The 24,391-nt window shown below is 40.2% G+C and overlaps 1 protein-coding gene across 1 annotated transcript in view; it reads right to left on the bottom strand.

Moving 5' to 3' along the window:
* The window catches only part of tmem132a (transmembrane protein 132A), a 43,531-nt gene extending 19,840 nt beyond the window's left edge, over nt 1–23,691 (bottom strand). Inside the window, exons 1-7 of the mRNA XM_040144857.1 lie at nt 23,620–23,691; nt 22,210–22,436; nt 21,876–22,088; nt 21,553–21,758; nt 1,667–1,807; nt 1,299–1,562; nt 1,004–1,156 (exon numbers count right to left, since the gene is read on the bottom strand). Coding sequence (XP_040000791.1) covers nt 1,004–1,156; nt 1,299–1,562; nt 1,667–1,807; nt 21,553–21,758; nt 21,876–22,088; nt 22,210–22,436; nt 23,620–23,650 — 1,235 coding nt within the window. The 5' untranslated portion in view covers nt 23,651–23,691. The remainder of the gene's footprint in view (nt 1–1,003; nt 1,157–1,298; nt 1,563–1,666; nt 1,808–21,552; nt 21,759–21,875; nt 22,089–22,209; nt 22,437–23,619) is intronic.
* Nucleotides 23,692–24,391: the final 700 nt, after the last annotated feature.

Below are 24,391 nucleotides of genomic sequence, written 5' to 3'. Positions count from 1 at the left end.
GCATATGCAGCAATCACACCAATTTTCTTCAAGAAATGCAGACATTCTAGTTTGGATTTGGATTCAGGTTTTGTCTGATCTGTTGGCAAACTGTTTTCCCCTTAAATCAAAGTTATGCCTTTCCCCTTAAGTCATGTGGAAGCATTAATGATTTACTGTCCTAGACATGAAGGAATCATTTCCCTCCAGGTCTAATGTAGGGAGCAGTGCTAATCATTTGAACTTTGACAACAGCAGCAAGGTATAACATTAGAGCAGTGAACACACTTTATTTAATTTCACCAGGATAATTCACTCAGTATCAACACTGCTTTCCACCAGTCCTGGGTACATGCATTAGAACAAACAATAACACAACAATTGACAATTGAGCAATACCTAAGCTTGCCATCATTGCTCTCCCCACTGCAAAACAACAGGCTCACCAGCACAAAGTCATACTGCTAGTCAATGACCTAAAGGCCTCTGTATGCTTCAGAAAGAAAAGGCCTGCCATGATACAGAGAGGTGAATCACAGTTATCATTGAGATTAGGACTCTGGTGTCTTTCCTCAAAGACAATTTTCAAACACCACCTACTTTCTCACCTCACACAGCTGCCAAATCACTGAATGAGGCGGGTGTGATGTGTCAGTTTCTAATGGATAGAGGTCCCCATAATTTCATGGTTGAAAAAGTTTGTGTGAAGGGGGAGTCTTTCATTGAAAGCTTACTGAGGCCTTAAGGCTGATCCTAAATGCTGGGCTCAGCAATAAGTGCTTAAACAAAAAATGTTAGTAACTTAAGTGTTAGAAACTGGTCTATGTTAAAATGTAGTAGAATTTGGTAGAAACACTAATGAGGGGTGTTGTATTTTCCATCTCTTGGTGTTTATTGGCTGTCAATGTGGTTGGAGGCGTTGTTCTCAGTTCTCATGAGATTAGCTAAAGGAACTCACTACATATGCAATTTTCACTCTAAGTTTCATCCACACAATAAACAGGTAGAATTAAACTTTGCCTACTTGTGTGTGTGCTTGAGTGTCCTGTGTTTATGGCACAGAATGGACACCACATCATGTTTAGAGCCTTGGCTTCCTTCCAGGGTCACTGCCCACAGGTCAGAGGTCAGAGTTCTCTGGGCCACCATCGACACCAAGCCCTTTTTCACCTTTAGCCTGAAGACCCACACACACACACACACACACACACACACACACACACACACACACACACACACACGCATTCATACTTCAAGATTTTGTTGGCAGCATTTTAAGTACGAGAAAGTGAGCTTGTCTGATATTATTTTGAACTGACCTTATGACAACAAACTCAGCACTGAAGTTGGATCTCAGATTCACAGACACCCTGATTGGCTGTCCTATCAGGACCGGGCCCCTGTGGTAGCGAATCTCAACATGGGAGTCCAAGCTAAGCTCCTCCTCTTTCTGCCCATTAAAGCAGGCTTCTTCTTTGGTCCTGCTCTGCCCTCTTTCCTTCTCCTCCTCTTCCTCCCTCAGTGTCACTGCTTTGATATGGAAGAGCTGCCTCTGGGACTGAGCCACTCTGTCCTCTACACATCTGGATGGTTGTTCAGTGGGTATAAGGACATCATCAGATGTGGTTGAGAAAACTCAGAGAGAGAAGTACAGTCTGTACATGTTATCACATTCTTTGTAACATACCCAGGTGGTGTCAGCTTAGGCTTGGCTACTGTGTCAAAGGAGGAGTAGTAAAGCTGTATTTGGTTTCTCACGGGGGCCCTTGGGTATCTGACGACCCATGGAACATCTGCCTGGGTCTCCCCATCAACACCTGGAAGGTATCTGAATGAAGACATAAATTCATATGTCACACAGGCAACTGATAAAGGGATCTTGAGAAGAAATGATTTGACATGTATTTCGAAGTCCAGCTGATGTGACAGTTAAGAATGAATGTGAGAATACATTCCATTACATGTGATGTTACACTGTCAGGTGTTAGAAACAAGTTGGGACACCTGGACACAGACCTGCATTAAAGACCCTGAAGATGCTTTTAGTGTGTGACCATTTTCCTAATAATTACTGAATTATAATTTGTCATGTTAATATACACTGAAAGAATGATAGAAAAATGAATCCATAATGAATAAATGAAGTGTAGCCTGCAAGCTAGTTCAGACATAGCCCTGTTTGAGACTGTCCAAACAGTCCCAGATAGCTCTCATTGGAAACTTTAGTGAAGCAGCTGTGGGGAAGTTAACCAGATGTACATTTGCCAAACTAAGAAGTTAGTCCTCATTCTTCTTACTTGTAAAGCATGCTGTATGAAAGCACTTCCGCTAAAGCATAAATGTCATCTTTGTGTAGCTTGTTGAGGTAGGATTTCAAGTGTGTGTTCAACCTTCTAGGCATGCAACCTCTCAGTTCCCGGCACTGCAGCGGATGCTGTCTGTAATCTAACATAGCACCCCTCGTCACCTCAGCTATCTATGATGTTGGCTGTGCGGATGGATAGCAAGTATTGTATTGTTTGAGATTCTATTATTAGGTTTATGGAAATGCTTAATGGCATCACATATTGTTTTTCAGAATCTAAGGGTCTAAGAACACATCCCTGCCCTTACTGACTCAAATCTTCTGTCATCAGTCATTGTCCACGCAGTTACAAAAGACATCAGACCAAAACAATCTATTAATCTACAACAGGATTTTGATTCATTAGGCTCAACTATTGAGAGCTTGGCCAGATTTTGTGTTGTGTCAGGACTCATCCCCACACTGAGGAAAGAATGAGAACTGTATCAATTAATATGTATCAATCAATTATAATTTTCAGACTTTTTAATACATGTATTTTTCCAATTGCTCTTATTGTTGGTGATTTTAATATCCATGTTTGTTGCCCCTTTTTCTCCTCTTTTATTTCTGATTTGATCAAACTTTCAGACTGTTTTAATCCAACTCAATGTGTCAAGCCTTCCAGCCGTTACCAGGGGCATACATTCGGCCTTGTGCTCTCCCATGGTTTTTATGTGGAAGATATAAATTTGGTTGATTTTGCCAAGTCTGATCATAAAGCAGTGCACTTCTGGGTACAGTTCCTCTCTCCTGACCCTAAACCCCCCACATTGACACGCTCCTTGCCCCTAAATTTACTTCTGTACCAAGTCTGTCAAGCTTTTAATGCCTCAAACACATTTTTAATACCTATGAACATCAGAGCCTCACTGTAGAGGAGATTGTCAGTGTTTTTAACAGCTCCGGCATAAATGTTTTAGATTCTATAGCTACTGTTAGATGCAAAAAGTCAAAAATTTGCTTCCCTACCATGGTTAAATGCAGGGAGACAGAATTTGAAGAAAGATAGACATACTGATTCCCTTGCTTCTCTTAAATATCTGATGTCCTCTTATCAGTGTGCAGTCAAAGAAGCAAGGAATTCTTATTTCTTGCAGCTGATAGCTAAACAATACTTCAGACGTTGTTTACTGCCATTTTCCCTCCAATTTTAAACATGCCCCCGTTTTAAGTCATTTTAGACACATCCCTAAAGCTACGAGATTTTAGAAAAAATTATCTTCACACTATTGATTTCTTTTATGAATGATAATCAAGTTTTAGAAAAATGTCCATCTGGTTTTTGGCCTTCAGTCTCACTCTCAGCACTAAGATTGCTCTGGTCCAGGTCCACAATGACTGATTGCTTGCTGCTGATGCAGACTGTAGTCCATTTTAATTCACCTTGACCTCAGCTCAGCCTTTGACAAAGTAGACCAAAATGTCTGAATCAGCTGTCTGAAAAACAGAGTTGGCATCAGTAATGTGGTTCTGGATTGTTTCATCTCATATCTTTCAGGTTATGTCAATTTCTGTGTGGTGCATCTAGTGTCTCTTCAGGTTTGTGTTTTTTTTTCCCAGTGATTTTGTAGCTGCAGGTCTACTATCCTGACAATAACTTATTACATACTCTCTTTTTCTTTCAATGTCAACTCTTTTTGTTGCCATCATGTTCTTTTCCCTTCACTGTATGTTATCTGATCATAGCTAGATCCAGTTTAGCACTGTTGGCCATGCGCTCAGGGTGTGCTGGTGTGCTGCTGGTGTGCAAAATAACCAGAAAGATGATTCGAGCACGCAGGAAGAGAATTGTGCAGCGCAGCCATTCAAAGAGGGACATTTAGATTATGTCATTGTTTTCTTTGTTGTTGTCTTAGTCATGGAAAAAAAAGGTTGTTGACAAAGACAACCAGTCATAGATTTTGTGGAAGAAATTAACACTGCCATACCTCCTAAGTGCCAATTATTATTTCCTGCTTTGATGAAATTAAGTTCTTGATGTCCAATAATTTCCTGCAGTTAAATTACTCCAGATCAGAAAAATTAAAATTACACCACCTGGCCCCAGCACACGCAGCATTAACAATCTCTTGTTTAGTCAGGGTGTCTTATCTATCTATCTATCTATCTTGTTAAAAAAAAGAGTAACCTAGGTGTACTTTTTCACTCAGATTTGTCTTTTGATGCTCAGGTGAATAAAGCTGTTCGGTCATCCCTGCTTTTATCTCCTTCAGACTGTTGCAACACCCTTTATTCTGGTATCAGCAGGCAAAACATCCAAAGACTAGAGCTGATACAACACGCTGTTTTCAGACTTTTAACATGTTCTAAAAGAAGTGAGTGTTTGAATTGTCAGGTTTCTGCCTATATATGTGATCTTCTAACTCCCTATGAGCCTAAACACTGCTTGAGATCCTCTGGCAACTGGAAACGTGCTTGTCATCTTGCCAGTTGGGTATATGTAATAATTCTAGTTAATACTGCCAAAATTAACTGCTTGTTAGTCACCTTCTGTCCAATTTTAACCAAGCTGTCATACAATCCCTCTTAAAAATCAAACCTTGACCCGATTAGCCAACTACCCCCTATCTCTATATTGCCATTTTTATCAAAGGTTTTAGAAAAATCTTCTTTGTGTTTTTTAATAACAGTTCTAATCAGGCTTTTGTTAAACACAGTAAAAAGACAGTTCTCCCTAAAGTGACTATTGACCTTTTGTTGAATGCAGATACAGGGATCTGTTAGATTTTAGATGTCTCAATAATAGTACAATAGATTATGAAATTCTATTAAAGCGTTTGAGGGATTGGGTTGGTATCTCAAGTCCTGCTTTTAACTGGTTTAAATCTTATCTGGCTCACATCTCGTGTGGAGTGCCAAAGCGCTCCATCTGGGTCCAGTCCTTTTCTCACTTTATATGCTTCCATTGGGTCACATAATGCAAAAACATAACAGATGGCACCCAGTTACATATATGCTACTGGTCAAAAGTTTTAGAACACCTCAGTTTTTCCAGTTATCACTGAAATTTACAGTGTAATGTCTCAGTGTAGTCTGAAGTTAAAGCATAGAAAAAATTAATTAAAAAAAATTTAAAAAAGGAAACATGGAATCTTAAATCCAAAAATGTAATCTAAATTTTTGACTTATTCAGCAGCCGGACAGACTCATGCTGTTCTTTCAACAATAGAAATGAAATTCTGTTAAGAAAGTTTGATCCAACACTTTTGCATAAGTTCCCACAAATGTGTTGCACTTATAGGTTGCTTGGCTATCATCTTTTGTTCAATTCATCCCAAACCAGCTCCATGGGGTTTAAGTCTGGAGACTGTGCTGTTCTTCCATCAAGCCACAGTCTAGTTCTTTTTTTCTGTTTTGGTTCATTATCTTGCTGTAGGATGTGAGTATGTGTGTGTGTGTGTGTGTGAGAAGAGAGATAGAGAGAGGCTGTGTGCAGGCAACCAACATGAGGATTAAAGGCCAATTTATACTTCTGCGTTGAATAAACACAATAGATACGCCGTAACTGCAGCTTAGCTCGTAAATTAAGTCATAGCCTATGCTGTAGTCTGACGTGCACCTCCTCAGAAATGTTACTTAACAGCTCTGCAACGCAGACTGCAACAACTGTGATTGGTCCGCTTAGGTAGCCTGTCTCGTCCATGACTCTCAGTGACCGGACAAGCAAGGAAAACTCACACTCCCTCTGCCTCAATCAGTTCAATGGTCGTACACACCATCTCCTCTGATGTCTTCCCTCTTTTCTGCGTTGCAGTACTTTCAGTAAACGTGACTGTTGTTCAACATTTATTAGGTCAAACTCCAAAATGATCCACTCAGTTTCAGTCACCGTATTTAGAAATACACACACAATGGCATAGAAACCCTACTGCTAACTAGCGTTTTGGCAGTGCAATTGCAGAGCAATGCAAACACATTAGTGCATAGATATAAATGCTCAGAATGGTGTAGGCCACTTGCGCAAGCTATGGCGTAGGCTACGGCATAGGCTCTGCATCGATCCTATGCAGAAGTGTGAAACAGCCTGAAGCCCAATTAGGCCTGCGCCCAGCCCCAACTAGCACTGAAGTCCCTATATTGAGGAGTGTGATGAGATTAGGACAGAGGGAGTGAGTAATTAGTTAATTATTAAATTAGTAAATAATTTTGCTGCTTTGACAATATAGGTTTCTGATCTTTCATGCCAAAAAAGCTTATTTGAATTTGAACTTGAGTAAAGAAGAACATGCATGGTCTGTTTACAAATGTAGCTAACAAAAGAAATATAACAAGTTGTTAAAGATTGAATTCCATGTGAATTACAGGGTGTACCTGTAAATCACAGATACATTCAAATTACAACACTTTGCTCATGTTAACTAAATACAACACTAAGACTAAGTCTGCCCAGATGCCACCTTACTTGGGATCCCTCTTGCATGGTGACTGAAGGTGTGTATTTATTGTCCGGTGAACAGTGCGGGTCCAGGAATAACAGTTATTTTCCTCCACAGCTGAAGATCAGCTGAAGATCCTTGGTTGTGTAATGATCTTGAAGAAGTTTAATTTGGAATTTGCCTTCTCTTTCTGTGAAACTGCATAGGCTATACTATAATTAACTGGTTTGGTGAATTTATTTTCATATACTACTGAATATAATCATTATTTTCATTTATTACTGATTGTGATCATATATTTTTTTAATTCTAGATATTGTCAGTAAGTTACCCTTAAAAACAGAATGTCAGAATCAAGAGTGCTGAATAAGAAAAAGTTAGGGAGGAAGGATAGAGGAATGTGTTTGCTTTGAAATATAATGGTGTATGCAATTAAGTGATACAATGTATTATTTTTTTTATTTCGTTAGGAGTGTTTCAGATTAGAATGGTGCATGAAATTAAAGAATACAAAAATACTTTTGACGTCCAACTCTTGTGGAGATATCAGCTACTGAGGAATGGAGACACCATTAATTTTCAGAAAGTAGTTAATCATGATGAAAAACTCCCAAATAGATGAAGCAATAGTGTCACAGCCAATGAGGTGTGGCATGGGAGTGTACTTACAATTGCCATAGATGGTAGAGAAAATAATTAAATAAAATTTAATGCACAGCGGAGACAGTTCAGTTGCTCCCTGGACCAGCTTGATTTATTGTACTCTGTTTCAATATACAAGAAATCTATTTCACATTGAACTCTAAATATTGCATAATGTATTATTGAAGACTACGAATTGTGTGGAGGAGAATCTGAACCCATCTGGCACTCGTTCAGGTTTTCTCCTGCACTGTATTGGCAAGTCAGCCAGGAGAGACTCGAGGAGCCTGACACTTGGATGGAGCTGTTGCTACTCAAATCAATGGCAGCTGCATAATAAGGTAAGCAGAGCCTCTTTTCCAAAAATCTGCAAGTACTCATGTCTGAGACCAGTGTGCATCCGCCCGAGCCAAGGCAGTACGTAGCCTATCTTCCAAAGAATCGAAATTTGTGGTAAAAGAGTTCAATGTGATATTATGTGTATGTGTTAAGTGTTAGTATGAATTGATGAGTGATGAATTAAATACTAACTCTAACTTGGAGATGATGTAAATTGGGGAAATTAGTGTTAGGGAGTATTTAAAGTGTGTAAGGAGTCCTGTGGATACTGCTTCTTTTCTCTGTTTAAAAAGGTTAAGGGAAGGTCTGAATGAGCACGCAAGATATAAGGTCTGTACAGGTAGATTGTCTTACCACTGGTCAAGATAAAGTGCTGCAAGAGAATAGGTCTGAAAGGACAGTAGACCTAAAGGTTGTACTAAGGGGATGGCCACCCAGTTAAAGGCTTGCCAAGGGGCCTTTGGGACAGCGACTAGAATCGCTGAGGGGCCTATGGGACGGTGACCACTGGCCAGATAGTGTGAATTTGCTAACATTATGTGTTTGAGTGAATAAAGAGTCTTATTTCTTGTAATGAGTAACGTGTGTTAATTCAGCTGAAAAGTTGGATATTTGAAAAAGAAAAGCTGCAGTACGCTCTAGGTAAAGTTTGGAACTATGATAAAATAGAGAAGACTACAAATAAACTGAGTGCACATAATTAGGACAAAAGTAAACTCAAAATTTGATGCAGAAGTAATTTTATGAAAACTTCAGACTGGGAATAAAGAATATATGAGTAAAATAGATAAATCAGTGGTTATAAAAAGGATTAATGTGGGTCAATTTGTTAATGAAGCTGAAAAAGCTGAAATTATGCTACCCAAAAAAGTTTTGGTTCTATACAGAGAAAATACCCAGTCATTTCACCAAAAGTGTTTACAGTGTTTAGCATCCAATTTGGGATTGGATTGCCAACATTGTAAAAGGAATTTTTTGTACTATAATTTATCCTCAGTTAAATGAATGGGAGTGGAAAAGAGTTGAAAATAGATCAGCAAATGTGTCGTGGAACAGTAGTGTTGCTAACTGCCTTTGGTGTGTCATTTGTAGAGGTGTGGATAGCAGTCATCAGGTGGATGGTTCAAATTGGATGTGGGATGTAAAAAATATAGAAACACAAGGGATAAGAACACATTTCTGGCTAGAATGAACTTACATAACTTCATGTGGTGTTGAATGCTATCAGAACATGCAGCTGATTAACCTTAAGTTCTGGCAAAATACCAAGTGGGTTAATTTGAAACAAGGTGCAGGCTGATTTTCCTAATATTCTGTGGGTGCCATTCTTGCAACGGTTGTGGACTGTTGAAACTCTGCAGCTAATATTAAAATCACTCTGTCACGATCCAGAAGGAACAGCAACTCTCCCTCTTATTCCATTTTATTGGGTACCGGAAGGATTTATTACCAAGGGGCAAGACAGACCCCTAATCAATCCCTGGTTGTATATTACAATTAGCCCAAGAAGATTCAGGTGCAAAACCGGCAAGTGGGGAGATATAATTAGACATAGAGTAAATCATAAAAAATCATAAAATGTATCCAGATCCTAAAAATATATGAGAAAAGGGAACAACAGAACAGGTGGTGGACAATAATGGTAAACAGAGGGCACCTTTGACATTGCCTTATGTGGTGAGGTGGAGGCAAATATTAAGCACCACAGAGCCAAAGACATTAGTGATAGGCGAGTGGGCAAAACACAGAAAGAGAGACAGTCGTTTTGATTGTTATGCATGAAGGTACAACCTATAGTCAATCAATAAAAACTTTCCAGAAATTAGTGAATGTAGAAGATAAAGACCTGGAGATCAAAGAAAAGGGAATGCAAATAGGGATTGTGCAGCCAGTTGAGTGGAAAGGACCCAAGCCAGACCCACCACTGTTGCCAGTTGACCCCCCACCCTATCCAAGCAAGAAAAACTCATTCAGAGCAGGGCAGTATTCAACCTTGTAGTACAGGCGAAGCGAGTGCAGTAGCAGTTCTGACCAAGAGGATAGGGGTGAGAATACAAGCATGTTGTTAGAAATACAGGGGAAAGTTTGGGTGACAATAAAGAAAGAAGAAGACTATGAGGGAAAGGAAGAAAGGGAATTGGCCACAAAAAGGGAACTGGCCACATGACATATCAACATACAAGGAACTGTCAAAAAAGGCTAAGAGATATGCTGAATGTCCATTATAAGAGGAAGACACAAGAGAAAGGATAAAATTGGTGAGAGTAAAGAAAAGAAATTCAAGTGGCAAAATCAAAGACAAGTCAAGGACCCAATGGGTATCAACAGCCAACTTAAACACGGTTCAAGTGGAAAAACAGAAGAGAGGCTCATGGAACTCTGACTCTGAACAGCATAGTCAGGGTAAAGTAAAGTTGACAGAGAATGAAACAGCAGGAAGGATGGTGCGAGGCACACTTTGGATAGAAGATGAAATGGAAGCCTAACGTAGGAAACGTAGGGAACAATAGAAAATAAGGACAATGCTGGACGAGTCATGTAAAGCCAGGGAAGAAATACAATACAAAGTGGAGGACTCCAGAAAGGAGGTGGAGAAGGCCAATAGGAACTATAATGAGACGAGAGAAAAGCAGGGGCAGTGGAAGAGAATGACCCTAAGGCAACTTGAAGTTGACATCATCCAAGATGGAAAAGAAGAAGAAGAAGGTGAGGTTTTCATGAGATGATGGTGGTCTAGAGGGACCATGTGCCCCTTAGTGATGAAAGTGGGTGGAACTTAGTATGTGCCATGGTCATTCATGGATATGATAGGGTTGGCAGGGAGATTACCAGCGCTGACTGAAGGAGCAAACAAATAGATCACAGCACTGGAAGAAAGTACAGGAGGCAATAGGAGACATCAAGGCTTTGCTGATGTATATCCCTGGTGAGCATGTGACTGAAGACATTTTCAACTCATGAGGGTTGAATGTAGTGGCAACAGGAAACTCAGCTGATCACGCTGGCTTTGGAGGACACAGAAATAAGGTATGGGCAGAGCTCAAGAAGTACTATCCAGAAAAAATGGACCCCCCAAATTAGAGGTAAAAATATTAAAGGAAGATGAATGCCCATCCTTGTTCCTGTATGCATTTCAGCGCAAGTGGAAAAAACAAAACAGGAAGACCAATGGAACACCAATAACACTACTGAGAGCCTGTACAAGCTGATGGTTAAAAAGAGCATGCCACAGCAAGTACAGAAATGCCTAAATTGCATTGTTGGGGGGATGAAAATGGAATGGCCACTATTCACAGAACATATAGTACAACCTGTGGAACAATACAGGAAGGAAAAGGAGAATAGTCTGAGGAACAAGCTGACTCAGCTGCAGTTGAGAGAGCTGACCAAGCAAAAGAAAGAAAAAGACAAAGCAAAGGGGCAAGCTCCAGTGGTGACAGCAATGGCTGAAGCACCACCAGTGATGCAACCTGCACCTGCAGTTCTTGTCCTGGCACCTACTTCACCACCAGTGATGCAACCAGCAGCTCTTTTACCAGCACTTATTCCAACCACATCACCCATCCACATATGTGTCGGGCAGCCAATGGGATTCAATAACGGCCCACCAAAGGGGGGTGGATGACCAATGCAAAGGGGGGGTCCAGCCACAAGGGAAAGATGGAGAGGTCCACCAAGACAACAGCAAAGATACCAAGTACCACCACAAGGACCACCCCAAGAACAATTTCAAGGTGCCAACCAAGAAAGTGATCATTTCTGCTGGGTTTGCAGCCAAGCTGGACACAGAAAAAGGGACTGTACAGTCAACCCCTGAATAGAATCCGCTGCAGACTGGCAGTAATAGTGGTGCTTAGAGGAGCCAGAGGAGGACAGGATGTTATCAATCATCTCACAACATCCACAAGAAAAACCCACCACACCAGTAATAATCGATTACGCTAACAACCTTTTATGGTGGATACAGGTGCAACCTACTCATGCATTGGCAAGCAAGGCCCAAGTCTCCCTCTCTCTAAGTCATCTCTAAAAACTGTTGGCTTCTTTGGGAAATTACAAGTAGTATCCCCTACTGAGCCTATACAAATGCTAATTGGCGGAAAAACAGTGGATGTGCCACTACTGTTCTCAGCAAGCCACACAGTAAATCTCATGGGAAAAGATATACTGTCAAAAAAACCATGTACCCAAGATGGAGTCTATGTGGACTTTCCTGACTCAGGAAGTGATGATGCAATGGACCAGAGCAATCAACCACTTCAATCAATGGTATATTTGCTACATCTGACTCCACAAGAATCGATGCAATTGCAACAATGGTAGAGTGGAGACCATGGGCACAAGCCCAGTTGGAAAAAGCAGTAGATTCAAGACTATCCCTACACGGCACTCTGAAGTTTGACAGTAATCTATAAAATAAAGACTATCTGGAATGCTGGGATGAGGAAGTCAAGAGACATCAGTTCTACTTCGCCAGAGAAGACATCTATTTGTTGCCATCTATTTGTTGCCATCTATCTGTTGCAGCCATTACATTGCTAATCTAGCTGTTACAATGTTTCCAAGTGAAAGATTCCATGCCTCATGCAACGCTGATGATCGATCGCAGAAGGACATTAGTCAAATGAACTAATGAACTGCAGATACAGAATGGGTCCCCACAGACAATCCAAAAATCCACATCTCAGCTGACAGACCATTCATTATGATAACAAATGAGACCTATATAGCTGTATAGCTGAAATAGCATTGCTAGGTGACAGGGTACCAACAAAAATGTCGCTCACAACTGAAAAAATTGCACTAATACAACAGGTGCCAGATAGTCTATGGTAAAAACACAAGACTGATGTTGGGTTAGTTAAATCTGCACAACCAGTAAACATCAAACTGAAGTCAGGGATTTGCCTTACCAAAAAAATCCTCTTACAACACGGGTAATAGAAGGAATTAATCCCACCTTTGAAGGTTTGTTGCAAACTAGAGTTCTGGTAAAGACCAGAAGAACATGTAACACTCCAATCTCTCCAATCAAAAAGCCACACTCAAAAGACTACAGGCTGGTACATGATCTAGGAGTAATCAACACAATAGTGGGTGCTGAGACACAGCCCCAGCATTGGTCACCCCTAACTTTAGCAAACCATTTCATTTGTATGTAGCAGAATGTGCAGGTTTTGCCAGTGCTGTGCTAATGCAAAAGACACCCACAGGAAAACAACCATTACCAATATTACAGCACAAAAATGGATGCTGTTGAAGAGGGTTTGCCACCTTGCTACCAAGGATTGGCAGCAGCAGCATTTGCCTATCAAAAAGCATCCACGCTAACAATCGGGCACCCAGTTGTATACTGTTGTTTATGTTGTATACTTTGCTCTAGTTACATGCACTGCTGACAAGTCCCAGATTTGTGCTCAATCAAGCCAGAAAAACAGTTTATGAAGTAATCATAACTTCATAACCTGTTTAACCACGAATTACCATTCAAAGATGCACAACTATCAATCCAGCAACAAAGATGGTGATACCCACAGATGGTGTGCCTCATGATAGCACAATGTAGGACTGCTTCTTCACTCATGCTATAAAGATGATAAGGGCAACCATGCAAGATATGAAACTGCACAATTAAATGATGATGGTGAAACAATATCTCAAGTCCAAGCTCAAATGGTTGATCAGCTGTGTTCTGCCCTGTTGGCAGAAGTTAAGACCCTAACAGCAGCCTGTAAGTTGGCAGCTTGCAGAAAGATAAACATATACAGTGATTCCACATATGCATACTGTGTTTGTCACGTCTATGGTAACATTTGAAAGCAGGGAGGGTTTCAAAGAGCTGATGGAAAACCATCACACATGGAGCAGCAATTTTACAACTTTCAGTGGCCATACACCCACGGACCTACGGTGTTGGCCATCATTAAATGCCCAGCACACCAAAAGACAAACACTCTTGTAGCAAGGAGAAACGACCTTGCAGATGAACTAGCAAGGAAGCAGAGTTAATACAAGGGGTTATGGAAGTCATTTTAGATGAAGAAATAGGTCCAACTACTGACCTGTCATTACTAATCTAAGCACAAGAAGCAGTCAGTGTATATGAGAAAAGTATTTGAGTAAAAAGGGGGGCTGTTAAAAACTCACAGGCAGGGCCACACAAAAATATATGGCGAGGGCTTGGTTGCCCCCACCTCCCTCCTTCACACGATAATTAATGATACGCATGGTTTAGACCATTGCGCAAGGGGGAAGGTAATCGAAAGAATCCAAAATGCATGGTGCTCACCATATTTGACAGCCATGATGGGCCAGGCATGCATAATGGTGATTATATGTTGTTATAAGCCACACATAATTGTATGCGTGGCTTATAACAACAGGAGAGCTTTTTCAGCGCCAATTGGATACATTCTGTCATCAGATGTTCCATTCCGGCATCTGATGATTGACTATGTAGACATGACAAAGTCAATACACGGCAAGAGGTACATGTTGATTGTGGTAGATAAATACAGTTGATGGTGCTGTAACAAGAGGTCCACATGTAAAATCAGTGGTAAAATTCCTGTGTAGAAAAGTGTTCCCTAGGTTTGGGATACCGATAAAATCGTCTCAGACAATTGCCCACATTTTGTAAACAACATAATGAAGGGCGTTGCAAAGGCCTAGAGACTTAGGTAGAGACTAAGATGTGTTTATCACCTACAGTGACAGGGAATGGTTGAAAAATCTAATGGCAGTCCAAAAGCAAAAATCGCCAAAAAATTTCAGATGGGAAAATGAACTGGCTGGAAGCATTGCCATTGGCCTTGATGGGAATGAGAATGCATACTAACCGCAACACACATCTAACACTGCATTAGATGCTAACGGGTCGACCCATGCCAGTGCAATATCTTAGGGGTCCATATAGTGGTCCTCCACTTGAGCAGCTTGAAAAAGAATTGACTAACTAAGTGCATCACCTAACTGCCTCAAACAAAGCTGTTTTTTAACAGGTGAAGGGTGCTACAGAAGGAAGAACCAGTGAGATTCCAGAAGAGCTGCAAAAGATCCAGCCAGGTGAATGGATGTACATTAATGTGTTCAAGAGAAAGTGGAATGAGCCAAGGATTGAAGGCCCGTTCATGGTGATCTTGAAAACTCCAACCGCCTTCAAGGTTGAGGGAAGGACAGTCTAGTACCACCTCAATCACTGCAGCAGAGCAAGTGAGACAGGTGAGCCACATTGGAGGGCACCTGCAGCAGGCTACCAACAGGAAAAAAGACTGGAGACAGCTCAAGTGGCAAGAACTGCACCACACAATCCTGACCATAGTATTAGTGGTGAGTATTGTGAAGAACACTAAAACATGACAACATCACCATCAGCTTAACCTTGGCATCCCTTCAGAAAAATGGGCTCTGGCATGAGGGGCAGTGTATGCATACTGTTACTTATTAGTGTGACTATTGTAGTCCCTACTATGTGGGAACAGGAAGGCAAAGTAAGGAAAAGATATATACACCAACATCCTCCCCACCAAGTGAAACCAGCTGCTGTGACAATGAAGCTTGGGCCCTGAAATTGCCAGCTACAGCTAAATTAAAAGTATGTGGCTCCAACAAACAATTGGCCAACTATGCATTAGTACCTTTGCACATATTACAGTTGCCTTACAGGACAGGAACCTATTCAGTGACTACCCATGCACGTAAGGTACTTAAGGAAATGGCAAGTAACTATGAGGGTTAAGTGTTTGAAGGACCAGTGTATCAGTTTAGAATCTGACAACTTTATGACAATTGACTGATTAAGATACTTAGTAATGGTATGGAGCGGTGGAGTTAAACGGCAAATACATCAACTGCAGAGCGAGACTCACTTAAACATGTTTATATCGTTAAGTAAACTCGTGTTACAGCCAATCAAACAGTTAAAAAAACATGTATAACATGTTACAATGCAAATAGAACAGGTGAAACCATTACCTTTGAGACCAAATGGGTGTACGGAAGAAATCAGGACATGGGAAAAGTGCTATTTTGCTTACGTACTGTAAGTCATAGGAAAGGATGTTAGACAAAGGCACTTAACAAACTCCACATGCGAAGGTATCTTTCAGATGAAAGAATAGGAAAGTGTGTTTGTACCACTAATAGTAGTAGCGCCTAAAGGAATAACATTTCAGTTTTGCATTGTAAAAGGAAAGAACCAGTCAGCATGAACATGCAGCAATATTGGAAGAAGGCTGGATAAGTGCGATACAAATGTAAGAACTCGAAGATAAAATGCAAAGAGGTGCTAGGAAATGGTGAATAGGTGAGCATGCATACAGTGCGAAAAAAGGGTGAAACAAACTATACAACAATTCGCTGATTGCCAGATTATTCCCAAGGAATGCTCACTTTGGCAGACGGGTTTTGGTGCTGTGGTGGAGATGTGCAGATTCATGCCACATTGGCACCACAATGGACTAGTATATGTGTGCCGTTCAAGTTAACAGGATAACTGAACGTAATTGATCTTACTAATTAAACAACTAGGGTGAAAAGAGACGTATTAGATCCTCAAAAGGAAGTGTTGGATCCTAACGTTTGGATTTCAGTTACAGGCTGGCCATTGGACGTACCACATAGATTCATGGTCATGTCTCAAGATGCAATAAACTACGGCACCCTCTTTCAATGGATGCATAAAAATTCTCACTGGATTAATTACTTGTGGCACAATGCTCCCATCACCCAACCAAATCCCCATAGGGACTGTGTTTGCCCCCTGACCACCTAAATTAATTAACTCAAAAACAAACAGAAGAGAAATTGTACATAAAAACCTAATAAAAATTAAGACCACCACTGAAAAAGTACAACAAAATAGGAGAATTAAATGTGGCCTCACTCTCATTTAAAGCTGTATTAGTAAACGATCTAATATCAGATCATCATATTGATTTATTTAGTCTTACTGTAACCTGGCTGTGTCATGATGAATATGTTAGCCTAAATCAATCCATTCCCCCCAGTCAAAACTCACATTCCATGGAGGAGTTGGAGTGGAGTTGCAGCCATTTTCAACTTAATCATACCTAAACTAAAAGTCAATTATAACTTGTTCAAAACCTTGTTCTTAGTCTCTCACATCCAACCTGGAAAACATTAAAGCCTCTTCTATTTGTTATAGTTTACCTACCCTGAATTTTTATCTGAATTCTCAGAGCTTTTATCAAGTTTAGTCCTTAGCACAGATAAAGTAATTATAGTAAATGATTTAAATGTTCATGTGGACGTTCATTTTAGCTGATTTCTTCAGCTAAACCATTGACCTGTCTCTTAGATCCCATCGCAACTAGGCTGCTTAAGGAAGCTTTACCCTTAGTTAGCACTTGTTTGCTAGATATAATCAATCTGTCTTTATTAACAGGCTATGTACCACAGCTGTAATTAAACCTCTTCTTAAAAGCCTACTCTTAATCCAGACGTTTTCGCCAACTATAGACTATAGATCTAGCCTTACTGTTTGTCTTTAAGATCCTTGAGAAAGCTGTCGCCAATCAGTTTTAAGTGACTTTCTACATAATAATAGTTTATTTGAGGATTTTCAGTCAGGATTTAGCACCAGCACTGGAGAACATTACTAATGATCTTCTAATTGCATCAGACTAAGGACTTGTCTCCATACTTGTCTTGTTAGATGTTAGTGCTGCATTTGACACGACTGACCATCACATCCTATTACAGAGACTAGCACAGTTAATTAGCATTAAAGGAACCGCTCTAAGTTGGTTAAAGTCATCTGTATCACATCTATTCAGTCTTTGCACGTTAACGATAAATCCTCCATATACTCAGATTTTAGTCAGTGAGTTCCAAAAGGTTCTGTACTTGGACCAATTTTATTCTCCTTATATATGCTTCCTTTAGGCAATATTATTAGGAAACACTCCATAAACTTCCATTGTTGTGCAGATGAAACCGATTGTACTTGTCGATGTAGCCTGATGAAACCAATCAGTTAGCTAAACTTCAAGCATGTCTTAAGGACACAAAGACCTGGATGACCAGCAACTTTCTGCTGTTAAACTCAGAAAAGACTGAAGTTATTGTACTTGGCCCTCAACACCTCGAGAACACATAATCTAACATTATACTTACTCTGGATGGCATTGCCCTTGCCTCCAGCAAAACTGTTAAGAATGTTGGAGTTTCTTTTGATCAGGATATGTCCTTTAAATCCCACATAAAACAAACTTCAAGAACTGCCACTTTTCACCTACCTAACATTGTAAAAATCAGGCACATCCTGTCTCAAATAGATGCAGAAAAACTAGTCCATGCTTTTGTTACTTCTAGGATGGATTATTGTAATTCCTTATTGTTAAACTGTCCCAACAAATTTTTATATACCCTGATCCAGCATGAATACCGACAAGAATTAGGAAAAGAGATTATATTTCTCTTATGCTAGCTTCTCTGCATTGGCTCCCTGTAAAATCCAGAGTAGAATTTAAAATCCTCTCCCTTACCTACAAAGCTCTTACTGGTCAGGCACCATCATATTTTAGAGAGTATCCTATTACCCCACTAGAACACTGCGCTCCAAGAATGCAAGCTTACTTGTAGTTCCCAAAATCTCCAAAAGTAGAATGGGAGGCAGAGCCCTCAGTTATCAGGCTCCTCTACTGTGGAATAATCTTCCAGTTTGGGTCTGGGAGGCAGAAACCCTCTCCATGTTTAAGAGTAGGCTTAAAACCTTCCTTTTTGATAAAGCTTATAGTTAGGGCTGGCTCAGGCTTTTCTTGAGCTGTACCCTAGTTATGCTGCTATAGGCCAAGACTACTGGGGGCCTTCCCATGATGCATCAAGCTTCTCTCTCCTCCTCTCCCTCTCCATCCATATGCATTCATATCCCATAATTGTTTCTTACTGACTTGGCTTCTTCTCTCTCCTGTAGTTTTGTGCTTTCTCGTCTTTCTCCTCTCTCCTCTCTCCTCTCTCCTCTCTCCTCTGCGCTTTCTGCAGGTATTTCTGCCTCTGGAGCTGCAGAGTCTGGATCTGTAACTGCAAATCGGCTACTGGCCCCATGATCCTGCTCAAAACGGACTGCTTAGTCTGATTATTATTATTAGTCTTATTATTAGCCCTATTATAATAATTATAAGTTTTAAATCATATCATTATATACATCTTTATGCGGAACATGTCTTGTGCTGTGTTCTCCTTACTTCCTACATCCTCTATGAGGGAGATTTCTGCAATGGAATCAGGTGACACAATTACCTGGTGAAAACTTACTTAAAAACTCTAAATTTATGACAAAATAAATATTATTGGATAAAGCTAGAAATTGGCATAACTACTATATGGTGAAAATATCAGAGGAAGATATATTGGTTGATAAGTTTGGAGATTTTTATTGGCAAATAAACAGGATAGGTAATCCCTGGTCAATAACGACCCACACTTGTATCATGACGAAAAAGACAATCAATTGTAATTGTAGTTACAGTCCTGGAAACTAGATACTTACTGAGGTAACAAATAACCTTCCAGTCTCCAGCCTTTGCAGACCACAACTTCTTTATATGGCATTATGTGGTTACCAGAGCTAGGAAGAGACTTAGTGTGATTAAATTTATGGTAGGGGAAGACATCATTTGGACAAACATGCCACGTGTCCTGGAAACCAAATTGGAGAAGTTTACCTCATGGATGGACCAAAGATATCTACATTGCTGTGCAACATAGGTGCTTGTAACCTCTCCACAGCAATGGCTCCCAACAAGTGTGTTTACTTGGGCTGAAGACAGAAATGATAACACTGATGTCTAGTAGTTCTAAGCTAAAGCAATGGACATTTTGTAGTAAGATACAATTATATTATATTATATTGTAACACCTATTGACATGTAATCATTTAAACCCTTTTCTGGTGTTTTGTGCCGTGACTAGTCCCTCTTTAGAGAAAAGCTTAATTGTTTTTTAATGTTTTGACTGTTACCAACTTACAGGTAGCTTGCTCAACATATGTTAGCAAAAAAACATAGTTTTTGCAGTATTATGTTTATTGATTATGGTCAGGAGCAAAACATGGCTTTTTCTCCATCCCCGCAAAACAGGGAGGAGATCTTTACCAGGTTATGCTTGTTTCCTGCTGGCAAATCTCTCCCCAAGTGATAGTCATCGTCTTGATGATCACTGATGCCATGAGTCAGCGACTTGCTGCATGGTTGGGCGGAAACAGGGAAAGGTGTGTCAAGGTGATACAATGTGTGTGTGACTTAGAAGTCACTAAGTGGGGAATTATGTGCGAAAATTTATTTTCATATACTGAATGTAATCATCATTTCATAAACTACTGATTGTGATCTTTTTTTTTTATTCTAGATGTGTTCAGTAAAGGCTCGCCTTGTTGTCCTTTGTTCTTCTCCCTGCAGGGTAACGGTATTTCTTTACACACATGGAATCCACTGTTAGAGAGAAAGAATTCAGAATTCACTGTGGTTTTAAGGGGGGAATTGCATCACCGCTTACAGTACTATTATATCCAATACTGTTACTGTGAAAGGTTAGAATATGAGTGGAACCTACTCGTGAGGTTGAGCAGGGAATTATAGGTAATATGGGCTACAAGCAGGGGCAGTAAGTAATCGAGGAGCACCTGCAGGAATTGTTTGCATTAAGTTTCAAGGCTTAATTTACTTCCATTGCTGTAGGTAACCTGTAAGTTAAGCTGTAAGTTTTCCATGAAATTGACATGATTTTTCAGTTTTTGGTGACATAAAATTTTTTTAATTTTACCTTAGGCAGTTTATCACTGACCTTTGTACCATTTAAGGTTATTCATTGGACTTCAACTGCTTAAAATTCAATAAAAACTGAAAAAATAGGGCTGTTCTAAAACCTAATAGCCTGCATAATTGTTTAATTGAAATTAAAGTGTGAATACGTCAAAACTACCTGCAACTCAACAACAAAAAAACAGAGGTCTTACTAATTGCTCCATACTTTGCAACTGAAGTGCTCATACACTAGCTGGGTTCTCCAGCTCTCTGTGCCACACACTGCCAGAAACTAGGACTCATATTTGACTTTAGCCTTTGAAGAGCAGACCAAAAGAGTTGTTCAAACTTCTTCAGTACGATTAAGAATCAGCTCCAAATTTAAATATGTTCCTTCTTTCAGTGATATGGAAAACGTCATACATGCTTTTGTGTTTTCTAGACAACAACAACAATAAGAATAATATCATTAATAATAATGATAATAATAATAACAATAATGATAATAATAACAATCCTCATCATCATCATCATCATCATCATCATCATCATCATTATTATTATTATTATTGATCTGCTCATTATTGCCCCATGCGGTTGTAGGGCAGAAACCATCCACTGGAGCATCAAGGTCGGTGAGAACCACAGTCGTAGTAATTGTTTTTCCCCCAAAAGCCAAAAGAGGCAACAATGAGCCCATTCCACACTCGAAAACAAGCTTTGACAAGTTGTGCAAAGATGACATTTATGTTTTACTGGAAGTGTTTTCAAACTATATATTTTGGTTTTACAAGACTTCAGTGTTGTCATTTAATGCTATTGCTGCTGCTTCTGTTCATATAGCATTTAATGAGTCGCTCCTCCATCCAGCCTCCACCTCTAGGATCTGAGTCTACCTTCCACTGCGTCATTTATCGTCATTTCCTGCTCCCAGTTGTGCTGAGCTCTTTGTCTCCTTCTGGGGAGTGATGAAGTCAGAGCCTAAACAACCAAACAATGCTGTACATATTCTCCATTCACATAATAATCTATTCCACATGAGTTGGTTTAATGAAATGAATGAGTGAACTTATGAAAGAGTAAATGATAAACTTTAAAAACTAACCTCAGTGAAGGAGAAGTCACACGCTGGCGGTTGACAAAGTTTCTGTGATGATGTCCGCCCCACTGCCGTTCCCGCTTCTGGACTCGGTTATGAGGGTGGATGTTACTGTGCCACTTGTCCAAATTCTGATGTGATTGGTTGGTGTGTTTATACTCAAACCAGTCACTGGGCAGCGTCAGACTTACCAAACACAGACCTAGAGGAGGCTGGGAAATAGGAGAGATTGATAGATGGATAAAAGCAAGTAGAGAGAAAAGGTGAAATGAATGACTGAGGAAAACAGAGAGAAAACACAACAGGCTAAGAGATAATCTGATCCTCACCTGTGTGATACAGGAGGCCTTGTGCTCCTGTGTCTCCTTGAAGGCATGCAGGGTGATGCAGGTCCTTCGGGTGCTGGTGTCACCCCGCTTGTGGAACAGTGTCCTAACCCTGAACCTCTCCTGCCCTCCTGCATCCCTCTCCCTCTCCACATACTCTGAGAGAAGGGAGGCAGACATAGGGGAAGAGAGAGGAAGGGCAGCCTCTGAAATGAGCTGTGGAAAGACACAGAGAGGTACATTATGTAGCTAGTTAGCTTTAGAGGTTGCTGTGGAACAAGTGTACTTTTCCATCTTCAGTTAACCCACGAAATCTCACCTGTCTTATTCCTCTTACCTGTGTAACTGAGTAAGGGCCAAATGAAGCCTGGAGTCCTGGTGTGGGGTCCCAGCCAGGTGGAGGCACCATGAAGAGGCTCTGGGAGAAGGAGAAAGGGCTGGAGTTGGAGAAAAGAGGGCCGAGCTCCACTTGGGACAATGGGAGGAACTGCCAGGAAGGAGGGACAACCGACATGTGGACTGGCAGGGACAGAGGGAGAGGAGGCTGCAGGAGGGATGGAGGGACTGAGGGAAGAAAAAAGAAAATAGGAGGACCCAGGTGGGTTTGCAAACATACAGCACATTAAATGTTTACCATTATTTTCTACAGTATCGACAAATATAATTAAATACACATGGGTCGTGGAGGAGCCCACGCTGTTGTCCATCTTGAAAATCTACTACACCTTTCAGGCAACGTAATCATCTGCCCTCTGATTGGACAGTTTGACTCTGTTTATGATTGGATTATCATTGTCCAATCGGATTCAGGTGTAAAGACAGGGTCAAAATTCGGACTTGTAACTTAAGCGTCACACAGAGTGTGGGGACTTTGAGCGCTGAGTTTTGCTGACAGTTTTCTGCTTTATATCTGTTCAGAGATGTTCAAAAAAGCACTTCTTTTTTCACAGTGTCTTTGTGTAACTTCATTGATATAAAGAGTCTCATTTAGTTTTTACAAATACAAATCTTTTCTACAAATATAAATATTTTATACACATGCACAAACTTAAAATAGATTTATTTTACAGGCTTACAAGGTTGATGTACAATTAAAAACTTTGGAATTATTTGTGAAGATCACTATACAAGATCAAAGTCTTGACCCTAATTTGAGCCCATACATCTGCTGAAGGAAGAAAGTTTCTTTTGAGCTCACCTTAAGTCTCACCTTTGACACCTGTGGGATTTTTGACATCAGAACTAGTTTGGGGCCAATTGTGGTCTGATATGCAACTGACTGATGAGGAAATTTGAAGCCGCCAGGTCACATACACTAAGAATGGACTTTTCAGTGAAGGAGACATCTTGTGACAGCAGTTGAACTTTTGAAATGAACAGTATTTACATATTCATAGTTTCTGTTTCTTAGATAAGGGAGAAGGTGTGTATATTGTTCTAAGTTTTTATTAACCAGGTAATTCAACTTTTTTGTTTGAAATCCTTATCAGGTGCTAATTATTGTTCAAAGCAGAGTACTGTTAAATGTCCAGAGGGGATTTTTAAAGAAACAAGGTGAAAATAGGAAAATAATGTGAGAGAATGCATGGTTGAAAAGAACAGTTCAAAATGACAACATTAAGAAGAAGCAAACAGCTCTAAACCTGGAATGAGCAAGAAAGATTTTGAGCTCTGCAAAAATCAACCTCACTGTGACTCTCTAATGTACTACAGTCAAAAAAACCTAATTACTAAAGTGAAGACTCACCTGCTAGGAAAATCCAAAAGAGCTGCAGCATGCTGCCTCCCCTTCTGTCCCACCACACACCAGACCAGCTGATCACTGATACCCCCTATAATCTGATGCAACAAAGTATCATGCAACAACCAGTCTGCTGAGAATTCAATCAGTAGGACCCTATTCTGCATTAGTTATCCTGTAGCAACATTCAGTACCAGCCCAGGCAATGTTTGACATTTCAATTATTCAACCATATTTCCCCAACCTCAGCCTCACCTTTAGCGCAAGGTTAAGTTCCCATGACCACATTCTGAGGTGAACCAGGTGCTACTAGTTGTTATTACATCTTAACCTTACTTATACTGTTATAATAATGAAGGAATATCCAATCACTGAATGTTAACAAAACAGTCTCCACTCAAGGCCCATTTACTTGCTTCTTTTGTAGCATTCCAGAAGATCACAGGTCTTCCTCTGCAGTTTAAGTTTTTGAAGAACTGTCAAGCTCAAATGAGCAAATTTCAACAGCTGAAGAAGACCATGTGATACGGTCAAAACTTCCAGAACAAGCAAGTATATGATGCTTAAGTTGAGATTGTCAATATTTTACAGTGTCTCTTGTGAACATATACAAACACACACACACACACACACACACACACACACACACACACACACACACACACACACACACACACACACACACACACACACACGTTGATCGAGGTCACTTTTGTGGACATTACATAGATTGCATTAATTTCCTGGAGACTTACCCTAGCCCTAACCACTGCTTGCA

Source organism: Xiphias gladius, chromosome 15, assembly GCF_016859285.1.
Source record: "Xiphias gladius isolate SHS-SW01 ecotype Sanya breed wild chromosome 15, ASM1685928v1, whole genome shotgun sequence".
Classification (NCBI taxonomy): domain Eukaryota; kingdom Metazoa; phylum Chordata; class Actinopteri; order Istiophoriformes; family Xiphiidae; genus Xiphias; species Xiphias gladius.
This window is presented reverse-complemented; position numbering and strand designations above follow the sequence as displayed.